The sequence below is a fragment of the Dendropsophus ebraccatus genome, chromosome 6 (genome assembly GCF_027789765.1).
Source record: "Dendropsophus ebraccatus isolate aDenEbr1 chromosome 6, aDenEbr1.pat, whole genome shotgun sequence".
In the NCBI taxonomy this organism is placed as follows: Eukaryota; Metazoa; Chordata; class Amphibia; order Anura; family Hylidae; genus Dendropsophus; species Dendropsophus ebraccatus.
The window spans coordinates 4,866,350-4,891,270 of NC_091459.1; the positions used below are offsets into that span (position 1 = coordinate 4,866,350).

Consider the following 24,921-nt stretch of genomic DNA (forward strand, 5'->3'; position numbering starts at 1 on the left):
TGGGTGGAGTTTTCTGTTTCTCATGAATATCCAGGACTACTGAGCTCATGCACATAATGGAGAGGACTACTTATTGTCCATGTTATTCAGGAGGAGATCTGTGGATCAGCTGCACAGAACAATGTAAGTGATACATCATTCTGTTCAGCTTCTCTGTCACTAGTTTATGCTACCCTGAGATAGGACGCCATAACCCTGCTGACCCTGAGATAGGACCCCATACACCTGCTGACCCTGAGATAGGACCCCATACACCTGCTGACCCTGAGATAGGACGCCATAACCTGCTAACCCTGAGATAGGACCCCATACACCTGCTGACCCTGAGATAGGACCCCATACACCTGCTGACCCTGAGATAGGACGCCATAACCTGCTGACCCTGAGATAGGACCCCATAACCCTGCTGTTCCTGAGATAGGACGCCATACACCTGCTGACCCTGAGATAGGACGCCATAAACCTACTGACAGAGTCTCTTTAAGAACTGACTTTTCCTTTACCACCCAAATATTTCCTTGTTGACCAATTCCATTGTAAGAGATAATCACTAGATAATTTCTCAGTGGTTTCAATAATATGGCAGATCAGTGTATGTGCAGAGTTATGTTTATTTGTGTATCCTCAAAAGAACTTATGTCTCGGGTCACAGAAATAACGTAGTCGTTCACCTTTGTAATGGTTTGTACATTCATAGATACTGTAAATAGTCTTCTGTGCCTTTAGTAGGTATGAAAGGAAGCCTGTCCTATCCGCCCCGCATTCATCCTTCTTCCTCTTCATCAATAAGCTTTTCACATCTCACCATCACTGACTCTGTTAGGTCGATCAGGACTGGGCACGGCATATTTTCGGACTTGTTTAGTGTTTTTCTCTCCTCTTGGTCTCCGCAGCTTTTTTTTTTTTTTTTTTTCCAGCAGGTTCTATTTGCATCTGTGCTGTCAGACTCCGCATTTAGGAAACATCAGAGGGCTTTATACACGTCGAAAAAATCGCTGCGCGCTGTTTGCTGGGGAAAAAATTATATTTTCTCTGGAAGTGAAAGACGTGTATAAAAGAGAATTTTGTTGATATTGACACTAAGCGGGCCGGCTGCTCTCTCCCAAGGATCCCGAGAATCTGAAGGATTCTTTTATGTACATTTCTAAAGTGCAAAAACAGCGGACAGATATGGAAAGAAAAATGTTAACATTGCACATGGGATTCAAGATCTGAAGAGGAAAATTAGGAGCCTCAACACTACCGCTAAAGAGTGGTGCGAAAGCTTTTAAAGGGAAAGTGTCACCTACATTTTCTGTTACTGATCGGAGTCAGATACTAAAACTTCTTCTTTTATTCTAATCTGTTTCTATTTTCTGACTTTCATTTTTATTTATTTTACTTTTTGTACATTGTTATGGGGCCGGCCATAGTGCCTGGGCTGTTTTTAACAGCATTTAGTGACACACTTTACAGAAAGACTCATGGACATAGATGGCAATAGACAGACTCTGTCCCCTTGAGATGAATGTGAGACATTACTAAGCGCTCTGTGACCTGTGAAGAGGTTATTCCACAGGGAGCTGCTATTGTCTCCTCTATCTACTGGTGTCACATGACGCTGCAATGCTGTACAGATCACTTTACCGCAGCCTCCTCCTATCACCAAAGACACAACAGGAAGTCTCAGCTTAGTTTTAGCCCCAGCGGTGAGAATAAAAACTGCAAGATATCAGGATTATTTTATAATATAGATAGAAAATGGAAAATTTGAAAAAATGTGACCAAAAATTACTAAAAAATATGTTTAACATTAAAACATTAATTAAACAATAAGTCGTTTTCTGATGAGACATTCCTTATCAGAAAAACTTAACGGAATCCTACATCCCATATAGCCACCTAGGTGGAGGACAAGCGAGGACAAAATACATCTTCACGATAAAAGTAGATTTAGCTGCGCTAAACTTAAAGTGTAACTGTCATTTCAGGGTCATTTTTCTGAAAACATTAAATATCAACAGTTCAAGCGATTTTAAGAAACTCTGTAATAGGTTTTATGTACTAAAAGAGTTTCCTTCTGGACTGAAAAAGCAATCTCCCAGCCTCCCCCCTCACTGCAGAAGCAGCTGGATTTCTGTCTCCATTATGTGGCTACGGAGAGGGGAGGGGCTGTTAGGAGTGAGTGAGCACGGAGCAGTCCTGCACAGCACAACACCCTGCAATCTTCTCTCAGTAAGTTCATAGATAAGCACTGACCTTTCTGACCCCAGAATCCTGCGGTTTAGGTGCCCAGAGAGTCTACAAACAGCTGACCTTCATGTCACCTCTTCCTGCTCCCTCATCTCCCTCGGCCCCTCCCCCCTTCATAGCCTCACAATGGAGAGAGCAGAACCCGTCTTCACTGGCTTCTCTGTAATGAAGACGTGTTTGGCAGATAATGCACAGATAAGAAGTCAGGGGGGGGGGAGGCTGGGAGATTGCTTCTTGAGTACAGAAGGAGGCTTTTTTGGCTGATGAAACCTATTACAGAGTTTCTTAAAATTGCTTATACTACTGATTTCTGCAATAAAAAAAACAGTTACGCTTTAACATCACACTCACTGGCCCAGATTTACTAAAACTGTCTAATTCTTAGACAGTTTAAACATAACCTAGACAGGCTAAGAAGGTTCCACATTAGTCACAGTATACCATGCTGTTAGATGAATCAGTTGTATTTTTACACTGTGTTTTCTAAGTTTAGACCAGTTGGTAGTTGGCTCATCCTGTGCCAGAATTCTCATAATGACAGTGCCCATTTCAACCAATACCTTACCAGAGCCATGCCCGCTTTTACACATCCCACATCTCTTTTTTGGATGCTGGAGAAAGTGTTTAAAAATAAAGCTGAGAGAACTTGTGAAAACTTCGGTTCGGGAGGTTTGCCGATCTTTAATGTTAAGTTCAGGTTCGAGCCCCTCCTGTCCTGTCCCATCGTCTTCTCTGGTGAAGGCCAGCTCAGCCAATCACAGGCTCACCTGCACAGGACAGCAATGCGGCCTATGATTGGCTGAGCGGGCTGTCACTGTAGAAACAAGAGTGACAGCCTGCTCAACCTGTCTGATCAGGTCTTTAGCGGAGAAGACATCATTACAGGACCGGAGAGCCACAAAAAGACACCGGGGGAGCGCGGACAGGTGAGAGCAACTTTCTTTTGTGTTTTTTGAGACGTACAGCCACTCTTCTTGGACCAGTCCGAACTTTGCAAAAAGTTTGAGTTCAGTAGCGAGCCAATCCTTTGGGTTCGCCCATCTCTATTTAATAAGTATCTAAAATGCTAATAAATGTGGCACAAGGCAGGTAAGACAATTCTTTGTCCCAGATACGCCCCCGCATTATTGTTTTAGTATAACAATGTTACTATAGGCTGATAGGTCATTGTGGCTGGCAATATAATCCAATGTTCAAGGGGCACTGGGCAGAAGCCGGGCGTCTTATAAGCAATCCCGCACATATGAAGAAACATTGATGCTTGGGCATATTACTTAGTATAAGAAAACCTATATGGAGCGTACAGTAAAATATACATTTACATTTTTTTATTACTTCCACGTTGAAAAAAAAAAAAATTAAATCTCCTCCATCACATTTAGTTATTATATAATATATATATATATATATATATATATATGATGTAGCATTGTGCCGCGCTGTCTGCCTGCAGGTGTGCGGTGCATTGGCACATGGTTGCTTCCAGCATAGCTTGATGTTGCCTTCATAGCTTGTTGATGCTAACATATGCACAGTGTCCTCATTGTAGACTTCCTTTCGTCTGTGCCAACCAGGGAGGATGTGTTGCTGTTGGCTGCAGAACATCTCGCCGCTTTCTTATTTAAGGCATGTGGCTAAATGAAATGAATTAAGGTCCAGTCTCTGTTTGTTATGTCAGCACAGGGAGAAGTCCTCTGCCCACATATGCTCTGATGTTTGTATCTTGGAATGTTTAGGTGGTGACTGGAGATTTTTCTTCCTGGGTGGCTACCAGCTTACAGTAATTGCCTTGCAAGGTCATTTCAATAAGACATCAACAGGCATGCAAATGATTAGCCGGTGATCGTTTCATCGTCTAATCATTGTCTCTAATACACGGAACTTGTTATCTTGTTATTATCTATTCAGTCTCCTTCCCCCAGTTCTGAGCTGCTGCTTTCTGCTAAAGATACAAAAATCTGTGTGTGAGCTTTTCTCTCTGTCTCCCCCTCTTCCTCTCTCCATTCTTAGACCGCTGATGTAAACAAGTCCCTGGCTGACTGTATCTGCAACATTGTAACTTCTTTGTAATGCTGGGAGGGTTATTCTAAATGAACTCACTGTGATTATCCCTCCCAGCATTACAAAGAAGCTACAGTGTTGCAGATAAAGCCTGCCAGGGACTTGTTTACATCAGCTGTCTCAGAAGGGAGGGGGAAGGGGAGGAGGATGAGACAGAGAAGTGTCTCACACACAGATTTTTGCTTCTTTAGCAGAAAGCAGCAGCTGAGATCTGGGGGAAGGAGACTTAACAGATAATAACAAGTATGGAAGGAATTGTTAGTCTCGCCATGGGCAGCAACATATCAAAAGTTATGTTTGAGTGGAATACCCCTTTAAATCTTATTTGTCTCTATGTAACATCCAGTTATGACTTGCAATTAAACCTGTACTGTTGTTTGTACCAAGTTTTGACACGTCGTCTAGACATGCTGCAACCATGAGTTATAGCCGGGCGATGTGTGCGGCAAATGACAGTAGAGCTGTAAGATATGGAGCTGAGACGTCTGTAACTGGTTAGGATAGCACCAGGAGTCATAAAAGGCAGCTAAAGGCGGACTGGGCTTCAGTTTCCTTTGTGTTATTTGAGCTTATACTGACAGTCCTCTTACAGTGTGTCACCAAGGTCTTGGAGGGGAATCTGTCAGCTGTAATTCATGTTCCAGTGAGATAGCTGTTAGGCCATGGACACACATAATAACCTTTAAATATCCATCTGTGCTTCCAGAATGTAGAAAAATTCTTGAAGTGCTGAGAGCTGTAACACCTTCTCACTCCACCGCTCATCCCTATTCCTGCCTGATTAAAGGGGTTGTCCAGCGAAAATCTTTTTCTTTCAAATCAACTGGTCAGAAAGATATATAGATTTGTAATTTACCTCTATTAAAAAAAATCTCAAGACTTCCCATACTTCTCAGCTGCTGTATGTCCTGCAGGAAATGTTGTTTTATTTTCAGTCTGGCACAGTGCTCTCTGCTGACATCTCTGGCCGAGACAGGAACTGTCCAGAGCAGGAGAGGTTTTCTGTGGGGATTCATAGAAAACCGAGACAGAGTTCCTGTCTCAGCCAGAGATGTCAGCAGAGAGCACTGTGTCAGACTGAAAATAAAACATTTCCTGCAGGACATACAGCAGCTGATAAGTATGGGAAGACTTGAGATTTTTTAATAGAAGTAAATTACAAATCTATGTAACTTTCTGATATCAGTTGATTTGAAAGAAAAAGATTTTCACTGGATAACCACTTTAAGGGAGAAGTCCCAGCAAAGGTAAAAAAGGGGGGTGCAGGAACATAATAAAGAAAGCATACTTACCCATCCCTGTGGCCCAGCAGTGCTGACTTAGTGATTTCTGCAAGTGTCCTGCAGCTTCTCCAGCTTAAATGTCACATGCCATACTGATGGACTGCCCGCTCAGCCAATCAGAGGCCAGGGCGGGACACGCAGCAGTCACTGACTGGCTGAGCAGGCAATCCTTAAGCCAGGCCATGACGTTGCAACTTGAGGAGCTGGGTATGACATATCTGGCGGCAGCTTACAGCGTCTGGTAAGAGCGCTGTGACGGGGGCACATAGACAGGTAAGTATGCTTTCTGTATTACAGTATGTTATAGCACCTCCCTGCTTGTCTGAGATTTTTAACTTTGGTGAGACCTGCTTCCAAATCTCGTTCATTTGCTGGACAGGTGTGAGATCTGGAGGCAGGGCTTAGCTCTGGAAGCTGTCAGTCAAGCAGGGATGGGAGGGGGAGAGAGGAGGTTTTACACCCTCCAGCACTTCAGAAGCTTAGGAAAGACTTTAACTTTGTGCGCTAGAGAATAAAAACTTTTTTCACCATTCTGGAAGCACAGACGGACATGTGAAAGGTACAGTGTGTCCCTTTGACCTAGGAGATATAAGCTGTTTGGGACGTGAATTGCAGCTGACAGATTCACTGCTGGTTCTTACCACACAGGGACTGAAAACCATAGCCATACGGTCATACATCGAGCTCCTAATGGTGTGACCTGAACCCATTATCATACAAATAGAGAATGAATGAGTGGCACTCACCCATAGGGCCCTATTCCACCGGACGATTATCGTTCAGATTATCGTTAAATCGTTCGAATCTAAACGATAATCGTTCGGTTGAAATGCAGTAACGATTAACGACCGAACGAGAAATCGTTGATCGCTTTATAAGACCTGGACCTATTTTTATCGTTGCTCGTTCGCAAAACGTTCGCAAATCGTTCGTATTGAATAAGACATCGTTCGGTCGTTCGCAATAGATACGAACGCAATAGCGAATAAATACGGAAGAAGAAACGATCGCAATTACGATCATAAGTAACGATTATCGTTCCATGGAAATGAGTGAACGTTTTCAGGTCTTTCGCAATAGCGGTTGTTTGAGATCGTTAATCGTTAACGATTATGCAAACGATAATCGTCCGGTGGAATAGGGCCCATAGTCAGTAGCAATTCTTTAATAGTCTGCTTCAGAAAAGGTTACATAGCAGGGAGGAGAGAGTAGAGTATCCATTATCTTTCATACCCTTTATAAGTGAACCCCGGGGTTATGTGTTGGTGGTAGACAGAGCTATGAGGTCGATGATCTTCAGAAACAATAGCTAGAAGGTAAAATGAAGCAGCCGCTCCCTAGAAACACCCTCTAGAATTGGATAATTAGACAAAAACTTCCACCAGGCAGTCCTAGACGTGCTGGGACTAAACCATTAATATGGGTTAATTGTTTCATGTTTGAGCTGTTTTTTAGATCACATGTATTTGTATCACACCCCGGCTGCGGCCACTGACGCCTCTTCTCTCATTTTACTGAAAAGATTTTTCTTCCTGGTCTGTAATTATATCTTATTTTTTTTGTCTTTTACTCTTTTTTCTACTTTTTTCTGCTGTCACCATGCGCCGCTCCACAGTTCTGGATAGAGACACAGCTCGCATCAGACAAGTTCTGTGCACAAGCCCTAAAAATTAGAATAGGGCTCGTGCACATAACTTATAATATCCCCTGGCGATCCCCTGGTGGGAGCTGCATGTCCACGCTGAACTGTGAAGAGGCGCCCAGTGACAGGTACCCTTTAACTTCATCCTCTTTTACGCCCTTTGATCTTTTACCTTAATTTATATTGCTAAAACTTTAGGATATTTATTCCAGGACACATTTGATTTAGACTGAGATTTCTAGTAAATTGGTTAAAGTAAGTTCTAGAAGGATTCGCTGAACTTTAATGTAAAGTTCAGGTTTTTGCCAAACCAAACTTTAACAAGCCGATCATTATACTTAGATGTCTGGGCTCCTCCTTCTCGATTCTGGTCCCGCCGCCTTCCCCGTTGAAGACCCGCTCAGCCAATCACAGACTGACTGGGATGAGATAGCACATCGGCCTCTTGTCTGTAGAGTGATAGCTTGCTCAGCCAATCACAGGTCATGGAGCTGTCCCGTCCAAGTCAGCCTGTGATTGGCTGAGGAGAAGATGACGAGACCGGACTGGAGAGCCCCAAGAAGACACGAGGGGAGCACCAACGGGTGAGAATAACTTTTTGTTGTTGTTTTTGAGGCATGTTGCCGCTCTTCCTGAATGTGTCCGAACTGTGCAAAAAGTTTGGTTTGGTAGTGAACCAAACTTTTTGCACAGTTTGGAATGAATCTGGGTTCAGGAGACTCAGTTCGCTCATCTCTAATCACTACACATTACACTATTTTCTTCTATGATGGTGGCTATAAATGCAATATCGCTGACCACAACTTCCTTTGGATTGTGTGTATGAAGGTCCCTTATTCCCAGTGGGGAGTTGTGCCCAGTTGTGGCCAGTCACTGCTGTGATTGATGGTAATCTCTGTCTGGTACTGGTATGGTGGCACTATATAACTGGGAGACACCAATAAAGCCTATAGATCATAAGACCTTCCTGATGAATTCTAGGCACGGACAACGTGTCTGACTTGTTGGAATGGTGAATCATCAAATCTTCCAATATCGTCAGTTAAACTAACTCAAAAGTCAGAAGCAGAGTTTTCCCTGTAGATCCATTACCCGGAACTGTCATTTCAAAGACAACAATTCATCATTATTTTGATGGAATGAGCGCTTCATTCCAATGGAGGGAAAGGGCTCCCAGCCATGGCATTTCTGCTGGTAAAACTGTTACTTATAGTTAGAGCTCCAAGATTTATGGCATCAGATATGCACAGGTGTGGAGGAACAACGGCCTTTATTCCGTTGCTTAGAGACTGAGTGCGTTTAAGTAACAAACAAGCCTGAACATCTGACGACGGGAAAAAAAGTTTTGTTTGTGCAGTTTTATTAGACTTTATGTGCTTCTCATAAGCCTGTGTGACCCAGTCTATATGTATGGGACCCAGTCTATATGTATGAGACCCAGTCTATATGTACAGTATGAGACCCAGTCTATATGTATGAGACCCAGTCTATATGTATGAGACCCAGTCTATATGTATGAGACCCAGTCTATATGTATGGGACCCAGTCTATATGTATGAGACCCAGTCTATATGTATGAGACCCAGTCTATATGTATGAGACCCAGTCTATATGTATGAGACCCAGTCTGTATGTATGGGACCCAGTCTGTATGTATGGGACCCAGTATATATGTATGAGACCCAGTATATATGTATGAGACCCAGTCTATATGTATGAGACCCAGTCTATATGTATGAGACCCAGTCTATATGTATGAGACCCAGTCTATATGTATGAGACCCAGTCTATATGTATGGGACCCAGTCTATATGTATGAGACCCAGTCTATATGTATGAGACCCAGTCTATATGTATGAGACCCAGTCTATATGTATGAGACCCAGTCTATATGTATGAGACCCAGTCTGTATGTATGGGACCCAGTCTGTATGTATGAGACCCAGTCTATATGTATGGAACCCAGTCTATATGTATGAGACCCAGTCTATATGTATGAGACCCAGTCTATATGTATGAGACCCAGTCTATATGTATGGGACCCAGTCTATATGTATGAGACCCAGTCTATATGTATGAGACCCAGTCTATATGTATGGGACCCAGTCTATATGTATGAGACCCAGTATATATGTATGGGACCCAGTCTGTATGTACAGTATGAGACCCAGTCTATATGTATGAGACCCAGTCTATATGTATGGGACCCAGTCTATATGTATGAGACCCAGTCTATATGTATGAGACCCAGTCTATATGTATGAGACCCAGTCTATATGTATGGGACCCAGTCTATATGTATGAGACCCAGTCTATATGTATACCCAGTCTATATGTACAGTATGAGACCGAGTCTATATGTATGAGACCGAGTCTATATGTATGAGACCCAGTCTATATGTATGAGACCCAGTCTATATGTATGAGACCCAGTCTATATGTATGAGACCCAGTCTATATGTATGAGACCCAGTCTATATGTATGGGACCCAGTCTATATGTATGGGACCCAGTCTATATGTATGAGACCCAGTCTATATGTATGGGACCCAGTCTGTATGTATGAGACCCAGTCTATATGTACTGTATGGGACCCAGTCTATATGTATGAGACCCAGTCTATATGTATGGGACCCAGTCTATATGTATGAGACCCAGTCTATATGTATGAGACCCAGTATATATGTATGAGACCCAGTCTATATGTATGGGACCCAGTCTATATGTACTGTATGAGACCCAGTCTATATGTATGAGACCCAGTCTATATGTACTGTATGGGACCCAGTCTATATGTATGAGACCCAGTATATATGTATGGGACCCAGTCTGTATGTACAGTATGAGACCCAGTCTATATGTATGAGACCCAGTCTATATGTATGGGACCCAGTCTATATGTATGAGACCCAGTCTATATGTATGAGACCCAGTCTATATGTATGAGACCCAGTCTATATGTATGGGACCCAGTCTATATGTATGAGACCCAGTCTATATGTATACCCAGTCTATATGTACAGTATGAGACCGAGTCTATATGTATGAGACCGAGTCTATATGTATGAGACCCAGTCTATATGTATGAGACCCAGTCTATATGTATACCCAGTATATATGTACAGTATGAGACCCAGTCTATATGTATGGGACCCAGTCTATATGTATGGGACCCAGTCTATATGTACAGTATGAGACCCAGTCTATATGTATGGGACCCAGTCTATATGTATGGGACCCAGTCTATATGTATGAGACCCAGTCTATATGTATGGGACCCAGTCTATATGTATGTGACCCAGTCTATATGTATGGGACCCAGTTTATATGTATGAGACCCAGTATTTATGTACAGTATGAGACACAGTCCATATGTATACCCAGTCTATACTCTATGAGACCCAGTCTATATGTACGGTATGAGACACAGTCTATATGTTTGGGACCCAGTCTATATGTATGGGACCCAGTCTATATGTATGAGACCCAGTCTATATGTATGGGACCCAGTCTATATGTATGAGACCCAGTCTATATGTATGGGACCCAGTCTATATGTATGGGACCCAGTCTATATGTATGAGACCCAGTCTATATGTATGGGACCCAGTCTGTATGTATGAGACCCAGTCTATATGTACTGTATGGGACCCAGTCTATATGTATGAGACCCAGTCTATATGTATGGGACCCAGTCTATATGTATGAGACCCAGTCTATATGTATGAGACCCAGTATATATGTATGAGACCCAGTCTATATGTATGGGACCCAGTCTATATGTACTGTATGAGACCCAGTCTATATGTATGAGACCCAGTCTATATGTACTGTATGGGACCCAGTCTATATGTATGAGACCCAGTATATATGTATGGGACCCAGTCTGTATGTATGAGACCCAGTCTATATGTATGAGACCCAGTCTATATGTATGAGACCCAGTCTATATGTATGGGACCCAGTCTATATGTATGAGACCCAGTCTATATGTATACCCAGTCTATATGTACAGTATGAGACCGAGTCTATATGTATGAGACCGAGTCTATATGTATGAGACCCAGTCTATATGTATGAGACCCAGTCTATATGTATGAGACCCAGTCTATATGTATACCCAGTATATATGTACAGTATGAGACCCAGTCTATATGTATGGGACCCAGTCTATATGTATGGGACCCAGTCTATATGTACAGTATGAGACCCAGTCTATATGTATGGGACCCAGTCTATATGTATGGGACCCAGTCTATATGTATGAGACCCAGTCTATATGTATGGGACCCAGTCTATATGTATGTGACCCAGTCTATATGTATGGGACCCAGTTTATATGTATGAGACCCAGTATTTATGTACAGTATGAGACACAGTCCATATGTATACCCAGTCTATACTCTATGAGACCCAGTCTATATGTACGGTATGAGACACAGTCTATATGTATGAGACCCAGTCTATATGTACAGTATGAGACCCAGTCTATATGTATGAGACCCAGTCTATATGTATACCCAGTCTATATGTACGGTATGAGACCCAGTCTATATGTATACCCAGTCTATAATCTATGAGACCCAGTCTATATGAACCAGGTCTACATGTAAAATGGCCACAAAGTGTTTAATTTGACTAAACAAAGCTTTCTGTGGAGGTATGAAAATTGTTCAAGCCCTAAAGGGATCCTTTAAAGTGTTTCAGCCTCCCATGTAATGGCCGTATTCATAGCGGAGCACGGTGTAAGAGCTCATAGCATTGGAATTCAGGGCTCTAGGGGAAAGCCGCTCTCTACCAGCGACGTCACTGCCAACAGGAAAATCATTGTGTGACGGTGATGTCATGCCGGGAAACCGGAGCCTCATCAAACAGATCATTCCGGCTCAGTAGGACAAGGTAGAAAGATGCCCGCGAAACATGGAGACAAATTACTCATATCACAGCCGCAGAAGAGATTCTATACGTCTTAGAGCAGAAATTGTTCACATCTTGTCCTTTAAAAGGAGCCGAGGAAGGAATATGCATATACAGTATCTGCAGTGTAAATATCACTTTCCCAACATGCTCCTAATTTTACAGACTGAAGCTTATTGTTACAGGGGTAGTTCACAAAAAATATATTTTAAATCACAAGGTGCCAGAAAGTGCCAGATATTTGTAATTTACTTCTATTTAAAAAAAAAAAAATCTCCAGTCTCCCAGTACTCATCAGCTACTGTATGTCTTGCAGAAAGTGAAATAATATTTCCAGTCTGACACAGTGCTCTCTGCTGCCCCCTCTGTCCATGTCAGGAACTGTCCAGAGCAGGAAAGGTTTTCTATGGGGTTTGCTGCTGCTCTGGACAGTTCCTGACATGGACAGAGGTGGCAGCAGAGAGCACTGTGTCAGACTGGAGAGAATACACCACTTCCTGCAGGACATACAGCAGTTGGTAAGTATTGGTAAGTCCTGAGTAAATTCAACTAGCATTAATATTCACAGACAGTAAACTGTAGACTGCGCAAATCCATATATACAAGACTATGGCAAGAGGTTTACACTTGATGGCAGGCACACTCTTACCTGACCACTTGTGGCATGACATGACAATTGTTGGACCCATCCGGCTCTATGCACTGGGGACGGGCCTGCCGCCCCCATTGTGATGATACCCCCTCCCGTCTGTGACGCTGCTCCATTAGAATCAATGGAGCCACGTCACACAGGGGAGGGGATATGGTTCCCCCGGGGTGCAGCTGGCCGTCCCCAGTGCAGAGAGCACGGGAAAGAACTGTGCCGAACGCAGGATCCGCTAATGTAAGAAAATAAAGTGATGGGCCTTATGGTTCATTTGCTTTAATTCAGGGGGTCTCTCCTCAGTCTGTGCTGTATAAATGTCATTTTTAAAAAGTTTTCTGCTGCGTGATATTACATTTGTACATATTTTTTCCCCAGTTGAATCAGCTGGATAAGGCGGCCGAGGCGGCTCACACCTTCTTCATGGCCAATCCGGAGCATATGGAAGTACAGCAGAACCTAAAGAACTATCATGTCAACTCCGAGACCCCCCTGATAGACAGGGAGAGACGGGTATACATGGTGAGTACACACGCTTAGGCTTGTCATGTGACCAGGTGTAGAGTACAATGGAATCTGACTGTGTAAACACTATTGGAGCACATCCGCCTCACACATGTTTCCCATTAACAAGGATTTCCCAGTGGACGACCTCACGCTCATTTTCAGTCCATCCGACTGGATTTCTCAGGCCTTTTAATTTTGTTGATGAGGCCGTTCAACTATTTCCACATTCTTTCCTCTTCTTTATAATGTGAATATTGTTCCAGATTTTTTGGGATGGTTCCCACCCATAATTTTAATAATACTTACACAGATAAATTTGGCACTTAAAGGGGTAACCCCAGCATAATCTCCAGATTAAACCTTGTCCTACAAAGTTCTCATTTATTCTTGTTTTGTCATGTCAGATAGCGGTGGCACTCACCGATTGTAGCAAAAAATAGAGTAACTTTATTCCATCAACCGGCAACACCCGAGTAGCGGATGAGCAGTAGCCTACAGCTGGTTTGCACATCTAAGGAAGAAAGTTACTCTATTTTTTGCTACAATCGGTGAGTGCCTCTGCTATCTGAATGGAAATACTTGGACGACACTGCCTGTATTACCACCGTCAGCATTAAGTCTGAAGGCCGTTTTTTGTTCGGCTAGTTTCACAATCCTTTTTTTCATCCATTTTTTTAAGAAATCTGTTTTACACAAAAATAATGAAAAAGTAGATACAGTAGTGTGCATCTCTTATTACCTGTTTGCATGGCCTCTTCCTGCGTCTGATTTGCTATGATTTAGACTATGTTCACACAATGTACGAACAGCGACCATTGTTGCACTGAAAATTGCATTGAATTTAACGCACAACGGCCAGAAATAATTGACATGTCAATTATTTCCACGGCCTACCAAACAACGGACGTTGTTCAATACACTGCATGAACAATGGCCACTGTTTGCATTGACTTCAATGCAACACATTTTTCTATGACAAGAACGGCCATTGTTTTAATTGGAAATCTACGCCTGTTCCATATAAGACATAGATTTTTACACTCGTACTAGGCTGCCCAGACTTAGTAAATCCAGCGCATCGCATGGGGGTAATGAAATTTATTATAATGGCGTACTTGTATGATCGTTTAATACATTTCCCCCAAAATGTAAAAAAAAGAAGGCTGTAGAGGTGAAACTAAACAGAATTTTAAATACAATTCTATGGAGAAAATATTTTTTGCACCAAAGTGAGTAGAAAGAAAAAAAAAAAGAAAAAAAAAGCTCCATATAAAAGAGCTTTGCTGCTGCTGATGGCTCTGACTGCTCGTCCATTAACAGGTTCACCGATCAGATTGCGATAGATTGATAGGAGAGATAAATGGGACTAATTAAAGACTAGGACTAGGAAAATGGGAAGTCAAGCGTGAAGGCTGTGGGCCAGACAATACACCTGACATCATGTTGTTAGTCGCTGCCTCAGTTGCTCCACGTGGGTTATTATTGTGGTCCGCGCTGTTCATACAATAACATCAATTAGACTTTTGTGTTTATTGGATTGGTATAGTCTTTTATTGGACTTAATTTTCCTGTTTTTCCCAGTGAATATTCAGTCCGTGCCTGGTTGAATCCCCCGTTCTTTGTTAAGCTGGCTTGGTGCCTATTGAAAAATACCCCAAACATTTTAGCTCCTACTCATCCTGACATTGTCCGTCCCCGGCAGCCGTGATGTGTAATAACATTAAGCTTTTTCGCTGACTTTGCTGCCTCTTACAATACAATACTCATTCTGCTCATTGCTGAAAATATATCTTGCCTGGTCCAACAGATGGAAATCACATTTCCGATTTAAAATCATTCTGGAAACTAAAGTGGAAAAACCAAAGTAATTGTGAGCATTATGTCATCTGGAGTTTGGCCTCATGGTTAAATAAGCCGTCAGCAGTTTACAGGGATAATGGAGCGGTTGCATCCAAAGGTTCATTGCCGTATAATCCCGACAGCCCGGCACCTATCTGTATCTAAGCCGCCCCACACCGCCAGTGTCATCTTTGTCTGTCCATGTGGAGTCTAGACCTCGTACAGGCACCTGCTGTCAAATAGAAGACTAATCCATTATCCTATGGTGCTCTATAATCTGGAAGAACTCTCTACATCGGCCCATGGGCACACAGTCAGTTTAAAGACCATAACAATTATTCTACCATAATGCATCCTGCAGCCATCTACATGTCACACCATCCACATTCACCAGACCAGTTTGGCAGTTTGTGCTATAGTAACTCTTCTTTGGGATTGGACTGGATAGGCTTGGGGCATCACTATACACATGCTTCAGGGACCACCCAAGATCTGGATATCTTTTAGATGCAGTTGTCTAGCCTCAACAGTTTGGCACTTGTGAACGTCAGGACCCGATAACACAGAGCGATAATCGGTCTTCTCCTGTCTCTGCTCACTTCCCAACGGTGCTGTCTATGGCACCTTAGTACGTCACTCCCTCAGGTTCACACAAGTAGGAGATATAGTATTGTGTTCCCTAGTGTTCCCCACTAGGTGTCACTACTGTCTCAACTTATCACACAGCTAAAGGAGTGGAAGGGTTAAATTGTTTTGTATTGTTATGTACTGACCAGTCTCAGGTGCTAGTTCTCCTCTGTGCTATCCTGTCTTCTCTCTCACACACACACACTCAGCCCCACCACTCACTGGAGGGTTAACACAGCCCCAATAGGAGGAGTTAGTTTTTGGTGGGAGGAAGTTGGTTAGTGGCTGGAGGTCCAGGTGGATGGATTTATGAGAACTTGCTGAGTTACAAAGTTTTCTTACTAAACCCTAAGATAACTATGCAGTGCTAAGCTCTACAAAGGGGAAAGAAGCCAAATAGGAAAAACCTTGCCCAAACCAGGAACCTCATTAAAACGTGTAGGGCAGTTACCTGAAGCAAGAGGAACTGACCCCCAGTAGGACAAAGCTACCGTGAAAAGGTCTACGTATCCCACTGCGCAGTGCAGGACGACTTGCTACTTAGTAGTAAAAACTAAAATGTAAAAATGAATACAAATTGTTCAATACCATAGTAATACTGACCAGAAGAATAACAGTAATGTGTTACTTATACTTTTGGATCCGATGAAAGGAATCCGTCCTGAAACGCAATATCATTTGTAAAGTATCATTTTATTTGTTTCAAATAAATCCACACCTCTTACAGTGATACACTGGATTTAATTTGGGGTTTCAATGGGCAGCACCATCGGCCGTGATCGACCTTTCTGCTTGCTTTTTGTTTTTTGACCTCACACCTAACACAGAATAGATTATCTAATCTTTGTCATTGTTTTCCTGTTAGGATGAATACCACACAGGAATAAAGTTATATGACCAAGGACAATACAAGCAGGCTATCAAGCATTTTGAAGATGCCCTGAAAGGCTATTATCGAGCTGACGTGGAGTGCAGAGCCATGTGTGGGGGACCACAGAAATTTACTGAATATGAATATGTGGACTACAGTGCAACACTATATGAAGGCATTGCAGGTAATAGCGGCAGCACAGAATAATACTATCAATGAAGATAGATAGAAAGAGAGATAGATAGATAGATAGATAGATAGATAGATCATGGACTGCATACAATACTCTCCCAATGCTTAATAAATCCTATTCTCCATCTGATACATAAGGTATGTCCTGTGTACTCTGTATGATGTCCTGTACACCCTCTATGTTCTGTATCCCCTGTATGTCCTGTATACTCTGTATGGCCTGTATGCCCTCTATGCTCTGTATGTCCTGTATGCCCTTTATGGCCTGTATGTCCTGTATGCCCTTTATGGCCTGTATGCCCTCTATGGCCTGTGTGTCCTGTATGTCCTGTATGCCCTCTATGTCATGTATGGCCTGTGTGTCCTGTATGCCCTCTATGTCCTGTATGGCCTGTATGTCCTGTATGCCCTCTATGTCTGGTATGGCCTGTATGCCCTCTATGCTCTGTATGTCCTGTATGCCCTCTATGTCCTCTATGGCCTGTGTGTCCTGTATGCCCTCTATGTCCTGTATGGCCTGTGTGTCCTGTATGGCCTGTATGCCCTCTATGTCCTGTATGCCCTCTATGGCCTGTGTGTCCTGTATGGCCTGTGTGTCCTGTATGGCCTGTATGCCCTCTATGTCCTGTATGCCCTCTATGGCCTGTGTGTCCTGTATGATTTGTATGGCCTGTATGCCCTCTATGTTCTGTATGTCCTGTGTGCCCTCTATGTCCTGTATGCCCTGTGTGCCCTCTATGTCCTGTATGCTCTGTGTGCCCTCTATGATCTGTATGTCCTGTGTGCCCTCTATGTCCTGTATGCCCTCTATGTTCTGTATGTCCTGTGTGCCCTCTATGTCCTGTATGCCCTCTATGGCCTGTGTCCTATATGGCCTGTAGCCTTTGATCGCTCATGGAAGTGAATTTGTTGGACATTTGGACTCCATCCAGAATACAATTTGGCTTCCTGGTATTTTCCATAATCTCAGCAGGCAGAGTAAATGTTTATAAGTGGATGATGTAGTCTGCAATTCTTCTGCGTCCTATCGCTGGTGTATGAATCACGCACATAACACAATCCATCATGTCCCGGCAGGAGCATATCTGTACGTAGTAAATTCAAGACTTTATTGCCAAATAGATGGGCAAGTATTTGTTGAATTCTTGATGTCAGCAGCCAGATTTACCTCTGCCCACAGTGACCAGATAAATCATTGTACGTATACACTGCACTGTGGCCTAGAATAGACTGGGCTCGTGTCCTTCTGGACGTTGTTGTCTGGTAATTGCAGAAGTGAAGGCCGTAGCTAGAATACTCTGAGGCCTAGATGTGCTGGCTGCATTGTCCAACACAGACCTCATTTCCTTGATGCACGGTCCCAAAAAACTGCGTGTAAGAAATAAGTTAGGTCAGCACTAGATTTGTTATTAAACATCAGCTACATTGTGTATTCCTTATTGAGCCTCTGGATCATTCTTGATGTCCAGTGTGAACAATGTTACAGTATGTCGTAGCTGCCACCTTTTACAATAGACGACGCATGTTTTTATATTTTCTTTTTAGTGCATGCTATGTACTATCCAGGTGCCATTCATCTGTTGTTATCCAGCACAACAGACAACATAAATTCTCCTCTGAACAGGAGGAAGTCAGGATACATTCGTTTTGGAGGAGAATTGCTGCCAGTAATAGATTTATAGACTCTCAGCCAAAGTGTTTTTGTGGCGGCCTAAACCGCCAAATGGGACATGTCCATTGTGGAGGCCATAAATCTTGTTGTAGTAGAGGAGGGAGGACGGCACTCCGAAAGATGCTGATGCTCGAGGTGGCAGAAACCAGCAATATGTAAAAAAGAGCCAGACACTCACCAAATTATTTTCTTCATTTATTGAGTGCAAAATGCAGCAATATTACAGCAGTAATATTGGTTTGGCCAAGCCAACGAAGGCCATGCTTAGACGGAACGCATACCGCTGTAATATTGATGCATTTTACACGAAATAAATAAAGAAAACGATTTGGTGAGTGCCGAGCTCTTCTCTACATAAATGATATTGTAAGCACCAGGAATCCAACTAGGAGTAAGAATTTCCAATACATGACTTCATCTGCTCAGGTAATGCCCTACCTTACAAATACTTTATTCAGTACCCCCCCCCCCCCCCCCCCCTCCAATGTTTGGGATTGTATAGAACCAGCGCTATAGTAACTAAGTCTGAACGGGATCCTTGTGCGAAGCGAGAGCCAGATATTGCGATTCCCTTGGTAGAGTCACTGCTTAGATAACATATTTCCATTGGCAGGGGCTGTGATATCCCCCTATAATACAGGATCCAGAGGGAGCAATTACATAGAAGTTTTAAAAGGCCGAAATGGAATTGGAAATTATCTCATTACGCAAATAGGAGCCGGTACTCATTTATTTGCTGGCGCGGCTTATCCTTTGTGTATTTCGTGTCATAGGAGCATTCGATTTGGTGCGGAGCCGCATGATACTAGTCAGAACCTTTAGTCCCATAAAGTGAATTGTTCTAAAATGGAAGAAGCATAAAATGTAGCGGTCAGGAGCCAGCTGGCTGACGGGGCTTCTCCCCCCAGGAGTCCAGGCATCATCATCCGCCGCATACGTCCACCGATAGTTCTGCTACATTGCAGCATTAGGCTGGTCTGTTGGCAGCAAAACGGGAATCAAATCCTCTGGTCGATTGAGTTAAATGAAGTTGAATCATTTGAGCTTATTGTCGATATTTCCTGCCAGAAGTCTGCCTCATAGTTTGGAGCATGCACATATAAACACAGCTACCAGCATCCAGGTTGTCGGATGACTTCAGGCCTATACTGATTATCTTCTAAGCTGCTGTCGTATAATTCATGAAAGAATTCATAGAAAAAAAAATGTTAAAACTTTTTTTTAAATGTATGAATGGGAAACGTGAATAATCTGTATTCCCTGATCTGATGAGCCTTGTGCTTTCATATAATGATTGCTGAGATTAAAGAGGTTCTTGAATCTTTACCAAAAAAAAAATCTTCTTTCAAATCAACTGGTTTCAGATAGTTATATAGAATTGTAATTTACTTCTATTTGAAAATCTCCAGTCTTCCAGTACTTATCAGCTGCTGTATGTCCTGCAGCAAGTGGTGTATTATTTTCAGTCTGACACAGTGCTCTCTGCTGCCACCTCTGTCCATGTCAGGAACTGTCCAGAGCAGCAAATCCCTGTAGAAAACTTCTCCTGCTCCAGACAGTTCCTGACATGGACAGAGGTGGCAGCAGAGAGCACTGTGTCAGACTGGAAAGAATACACCACTTCCTGCAGGACATACAGCAGCTGATAAGTACTGGAAGACTTGAGATTTTTTAATAGAAATAAATTACAAATCTCTGGCACTTTTTGGCACCAGTTCATCTAAAAGATTTTTTTTTTTATTAGGATAGATTACTTTGGATAATCCCTTTTAGTTGGGAGGATCCCCAATGATAAACCAGTTTCAGAGTGTCGCACTTTTAGGAGCCGCAGCAAACAGCTGTAATTGACGGCTTCTGGCAGACGCCATTTACTATCCTTGCAGCCGGAGAATTGGGGCCTCAGGTCCCCATTACACAGACCGATATTAAGGGGCAAGCGGGCGCCAACTTGTTTGCACCTTGTTTCCTGCTCGCTGTGTGTGATATTACACGCGGGGGGAGGGGGTTGGCACGGGGAGCTGTGTAAGAGGCTGCCTGGACGATCCTTTTGCCGTGGCCTGGGTTGCTGGCACCAATGTTGGGCCTGCTGGTGGGCTTGATGTCCGTCCCTTTTCTCAGATGGTCGACTGTCCTGTTTTGCTAGTCTGTCCTCGGTGTAGAAAGGGTTGAAGACTCCCTTGTTTCCGGTTTTCCTAGGGGTCTGGTCTAGGAACCCATAGTGGTTGAGTAACTAGCTAGTAGAAACAGGTCTGATCTACTCTCTGCCAGGAACTAGACTGAGTATATCCAGGTACAGACCACAGAGAGAAAGTGTGTGTGTGTATACCTGAACCTAGGGTTAGCTTCAGCTGTGCGGTGTGAGGGTGACATCTAGTGGTTGGTGTTAGGAACAGCGGCCTCCTGTCCTAACCTTTGACACTAAAGAGATTTTATAGTTTTTACCAAGGTGTAAGAAGAGAAGAAAGCACATAGTGGGACACTGCACATTGATCATCCCGGTGGCCCATAGAAGATAGCAGTAGTCTGCTGCCACCCCTCCTATTTCAGAATAAGCCCCAAAACAGCTCAGAACAGGTAATTACTTTGAGCTTTGAGCAATATATGGAGCCAAATAGGCTATTTCACATTGCAAAAAAGATTTTGGGTGGAATACCCCTTTAAGTAAATAAATAACTGGTTTTCCGCAAACAGTCAGTGAATAATCTCCTCATATCGTCCAGTTCACTAAAAGAATAAAAAAGACCAGAAAATTATTACTTTCTGTTAAACATAAAAAAGAACAGAACCCGTTCGGCCTGTTCTCGGGGCTTTTTGTGGGTAACAAATGTTCCACTGCAGATGTTTATCCGTCTTCTCAGGAATTTTGATTAAAATGAAGATTGGCTTCCAGCCAGCACCTCCCGGCCCCGGCGTTGTGGGACACCGGCTAAAGGTTCCTCATTTGTGTGGAGGTTTTATTACATTTGGGTTCGGATTGATGTTTATTCTCTAGTAGTAAAATAAAAAGTCCACCTTGTCTCAGTTTTGTCACCTTTAGGATCTGGAAGGGTGAATATATATATATATATATATATGTTTATTTTTTAATAGATTTTGATGTATTTTACTCCCTAAATCTCGGCCTTTGAGTAGAATTTATCCAAAATTTGTGGTGTTTTTTTCTTTGTGCAGCGCTCAGAACTGGTGTAGATATCATTGTATGGCGACCAATCGGCTGCTGCACAGAGATTGGCGCCTCTTAATAAATCCGCTGAACAGCAGGCAGAATTTGAAGGAGATTTGCCGGTCTAAGGAAAATATGTATATATCTGTGCTGTCATTTTTCCAGATCACAAGCAGTGTATACTTACCATCCACGCTGCTTGTGATCCACCATCCAGGTCTTCAATCCTCTGGCTGCTGGCTGTATCTTTAGGACCTGCCTCCTCCGACTGTCAATCATTCTGGAGGAGGCAGGACCTGAAGATACAGCCAGCGTCCGGAGGACTGGAGACCTGGATGGTGGATCACAAACAGCAGTGCATACTTACCATCTTCACTGCTTGTGATCTAGAAACTACTTCTATATAAAAATCTCCAGTCTTCCCATACTTATCAGCTTCGGTATGTCCTGCAGGAAGTGGTGTATTCTCTCAAGTCTGGAGATTTGTAAATTACTTCTATTTAAACATCTCCAGTCTTCACATATTTATCAGCTGCTGTATGCCCTGCAGGAAGTTGTGTATTCTCTACAGTATGACACAGTGCTCTCTGCTGCCACCTCTGTCCATGTCAGGAACTGTCCAGAGCAGGAGAGGATTTCTATGGGGATTTGCTGCTGCTCTGGACAGTTCCTGACATGGACAGAGGTGGCAGCAGAGAGCACTGTGTCAGACTGGAGAGAATACACCACTTCCTGCAGGACATACAGCAGCTGATAAGTACTGGATGCACTCTAAATTACAAATTTCTGGCACCAGTTGATTTGAAAGAAATTTAATGGGCACTGTCACTTAAACTTTTAACTGTCGTAGAGAGAGAGAGATGTCAGAAGTTTTGATCAGTCAAATACGGTTGTTCAGACTTCAATTTTTATAATAAGCCGAGAGAACCTTTTCTCTCCCAGCTCTGTGATACGTGATCGAAACCGACTAAATCCAAGTCTATGGGACAGGCTTAGCTCATTGTAGTGATCAGTAGGGGCCAGAACACCTAGATCCTGACTGATCAAAACTTTTAACATGTCTAAAGTTTTTTAAATGGACAAGTAAACTTTAACCCTAAATTGTCTCTGCTACTACAGCAAAAAACCTTCCTTCCAGGTGATGTATAGTGATTAGGGGCTTACTACGCATGCATACATACATACATACATACATGTATCATACATACATACATACAAGTATCATACATACATACATACAAGTATCATACATACATACATACAAGTATCATACATACATACATACATACAAACAAGTATCATACATACATACATACAAACAAGTATCATACATACATACATACATACATACAAGTATCATACATACATACATACAAGTACCATACATACATACATACATACATACATACAAGTATCATACATACATACATACATACATACAAGTATCATACATACATACATACAAGTATCATACATACATACATACATACATACAAGTATCATACATACATACATACATACAAGTATCATACATACATACATACATACATACATACAAGTATCATACATACATACATACATACAAGTACCATACATACATACAGACATACATACATACATACATACAAGTATCATACATACATACATACATACAACCAAGTATACATACATACATACATACAACCAAGTATACATACATACATACATACAAGTACCATACATACATACAAGTATCATACATACATACATACATACAACCAAGTATACATACATACATACATACAACCAAGTATACATACATACATACATACATACATACAAGTACCATACATACATACATACATACAAGTATCATACATACATACATACATACATACAACCAAGTATACATACATACATACATACATACATACAAGTACCATACATGGCAGATGACAGTGATTTACTCCAAAGAGGACATTGTAATTTTCCAAGGAAACAAGCACATTAGATGGGATTTATAAACTGGACAATACGCTTTCCAGCCATCTGTACCTCGAATATATGAGGTAACATATCATTACAGCGACGAGCAGTAAACTCCACATCTGGACGCGGCTATGGGGAAAAGCTGCTTCATTTCAGGCTTGTACGCAAATGAGATGGTTTATAGTGGTGCTGGGTCCACTTCTATAGAAACAGGTGCTGCTGTGCTGTCCGTCTGTCCGTCACAGGTTAATGCAGCTGCATAAAATCCATAGTTCCCAAGATATTGAGTACCATATATTCCATATTTCCATGTTTTATTTGAAATCAACTGGTGCCAGAAAGTTATATAGATTTGTAATTTACTTCTATTAAAAAAATCTCCTGTCTTCTAGGACTTATCAGGTGCTGTATGTCCTGCAGGAAGTGGTGTATTCTTTCCAGTCTGACACAGTGCTCTCTGCTGCCACCTCTGTCCATGTCAGGAACTGCGCAGAGCAGGAGAGGTTTTCTGGTTCAATGTTTTTATTAGGTTTTTTAACAAAAAGGTTTTTACAAAAGAGAAAATCTATAAGCACTGACTTTAGTGCCAACAGTAAAGTTAACGTGTGGGGATTTGCTGCTGCTCTGAAAAGTTCCTGACATGGACAGAGGTGGCAGCAGAGAGCACTGTGTCAGACTGGAAAGAATACACCACTTCCTGCAGGACATTCAGCAGCTGGTAAGTATTGGAAGATTGGTGACTTTTAAATAGAAGTAAATTACAAATCTGTATAACTATCTGAAACCAGTTGGTTTGAAAGAATAAAGATTTTCACTGCAGTAGCCCTTTAACTTGGGCTTCTATCTTGGTATAACCCCTTGTATCTACTAGTTAGTTCTTATGTGCATTAATTTAGAAATAACCCCCCATTTCATGTATTTCTCTGCCACTATGTGACCTGATCGCTGCTGCTCCAGAGACAATGCCAGGAGGTGGCCACATGTGGAAACCTTTAGCTTAAGCCGCTACAGCGAGAGGTCACAAGTTCTTTGATTGCAAACAGCCGCTAAGCTCAGTGTGATGGCTGCAAAACAAGCCGCGATTAATCACCATCAGTTGTATCTGGGCCCGTCCATCTCCACAACCCTGACACAGCACGAGAGCCTGATCACATCTCACAAGAGCCTGATCACATCTCACAAGAGCTGATCATGTAACAATGACAGAGAGAACCACAGACATTAATCTTTATGCATGAAAACATCTGCAAACAATGCAAACATACTGCATGCTGAGAATGATGCTTCACTGATGCTATATACCT

At 42.4% G+C, this 24,921-nt stretch overlaps 1 protein-coding gene across 1 annotated transcript in view; it reads left to right on the forward strand.

The window, feature by feature from the left end:
• Positions 1-24,921, forward strand: part of P3H2 (prolyl 3-hydroxylase 2) — a 112,702-nt gene that overhangs the window by 65,638 nt on the left and 22,143 nt on the right. Inside the window, exons 2-3 of the mRNA XM_069974413.1 lie at positions 13,157-13,300; positions 16,617-16,806. Of these exons, the coding sequence (XP_069830514.1) occupies positions 13,157-13,300; positions 16,617-16,806 (334 nt within the window). The remainder of the gene's footprint in view (positions 1-13,156; positions 13,301-16,616; positions 16,807-24,921) is intronic.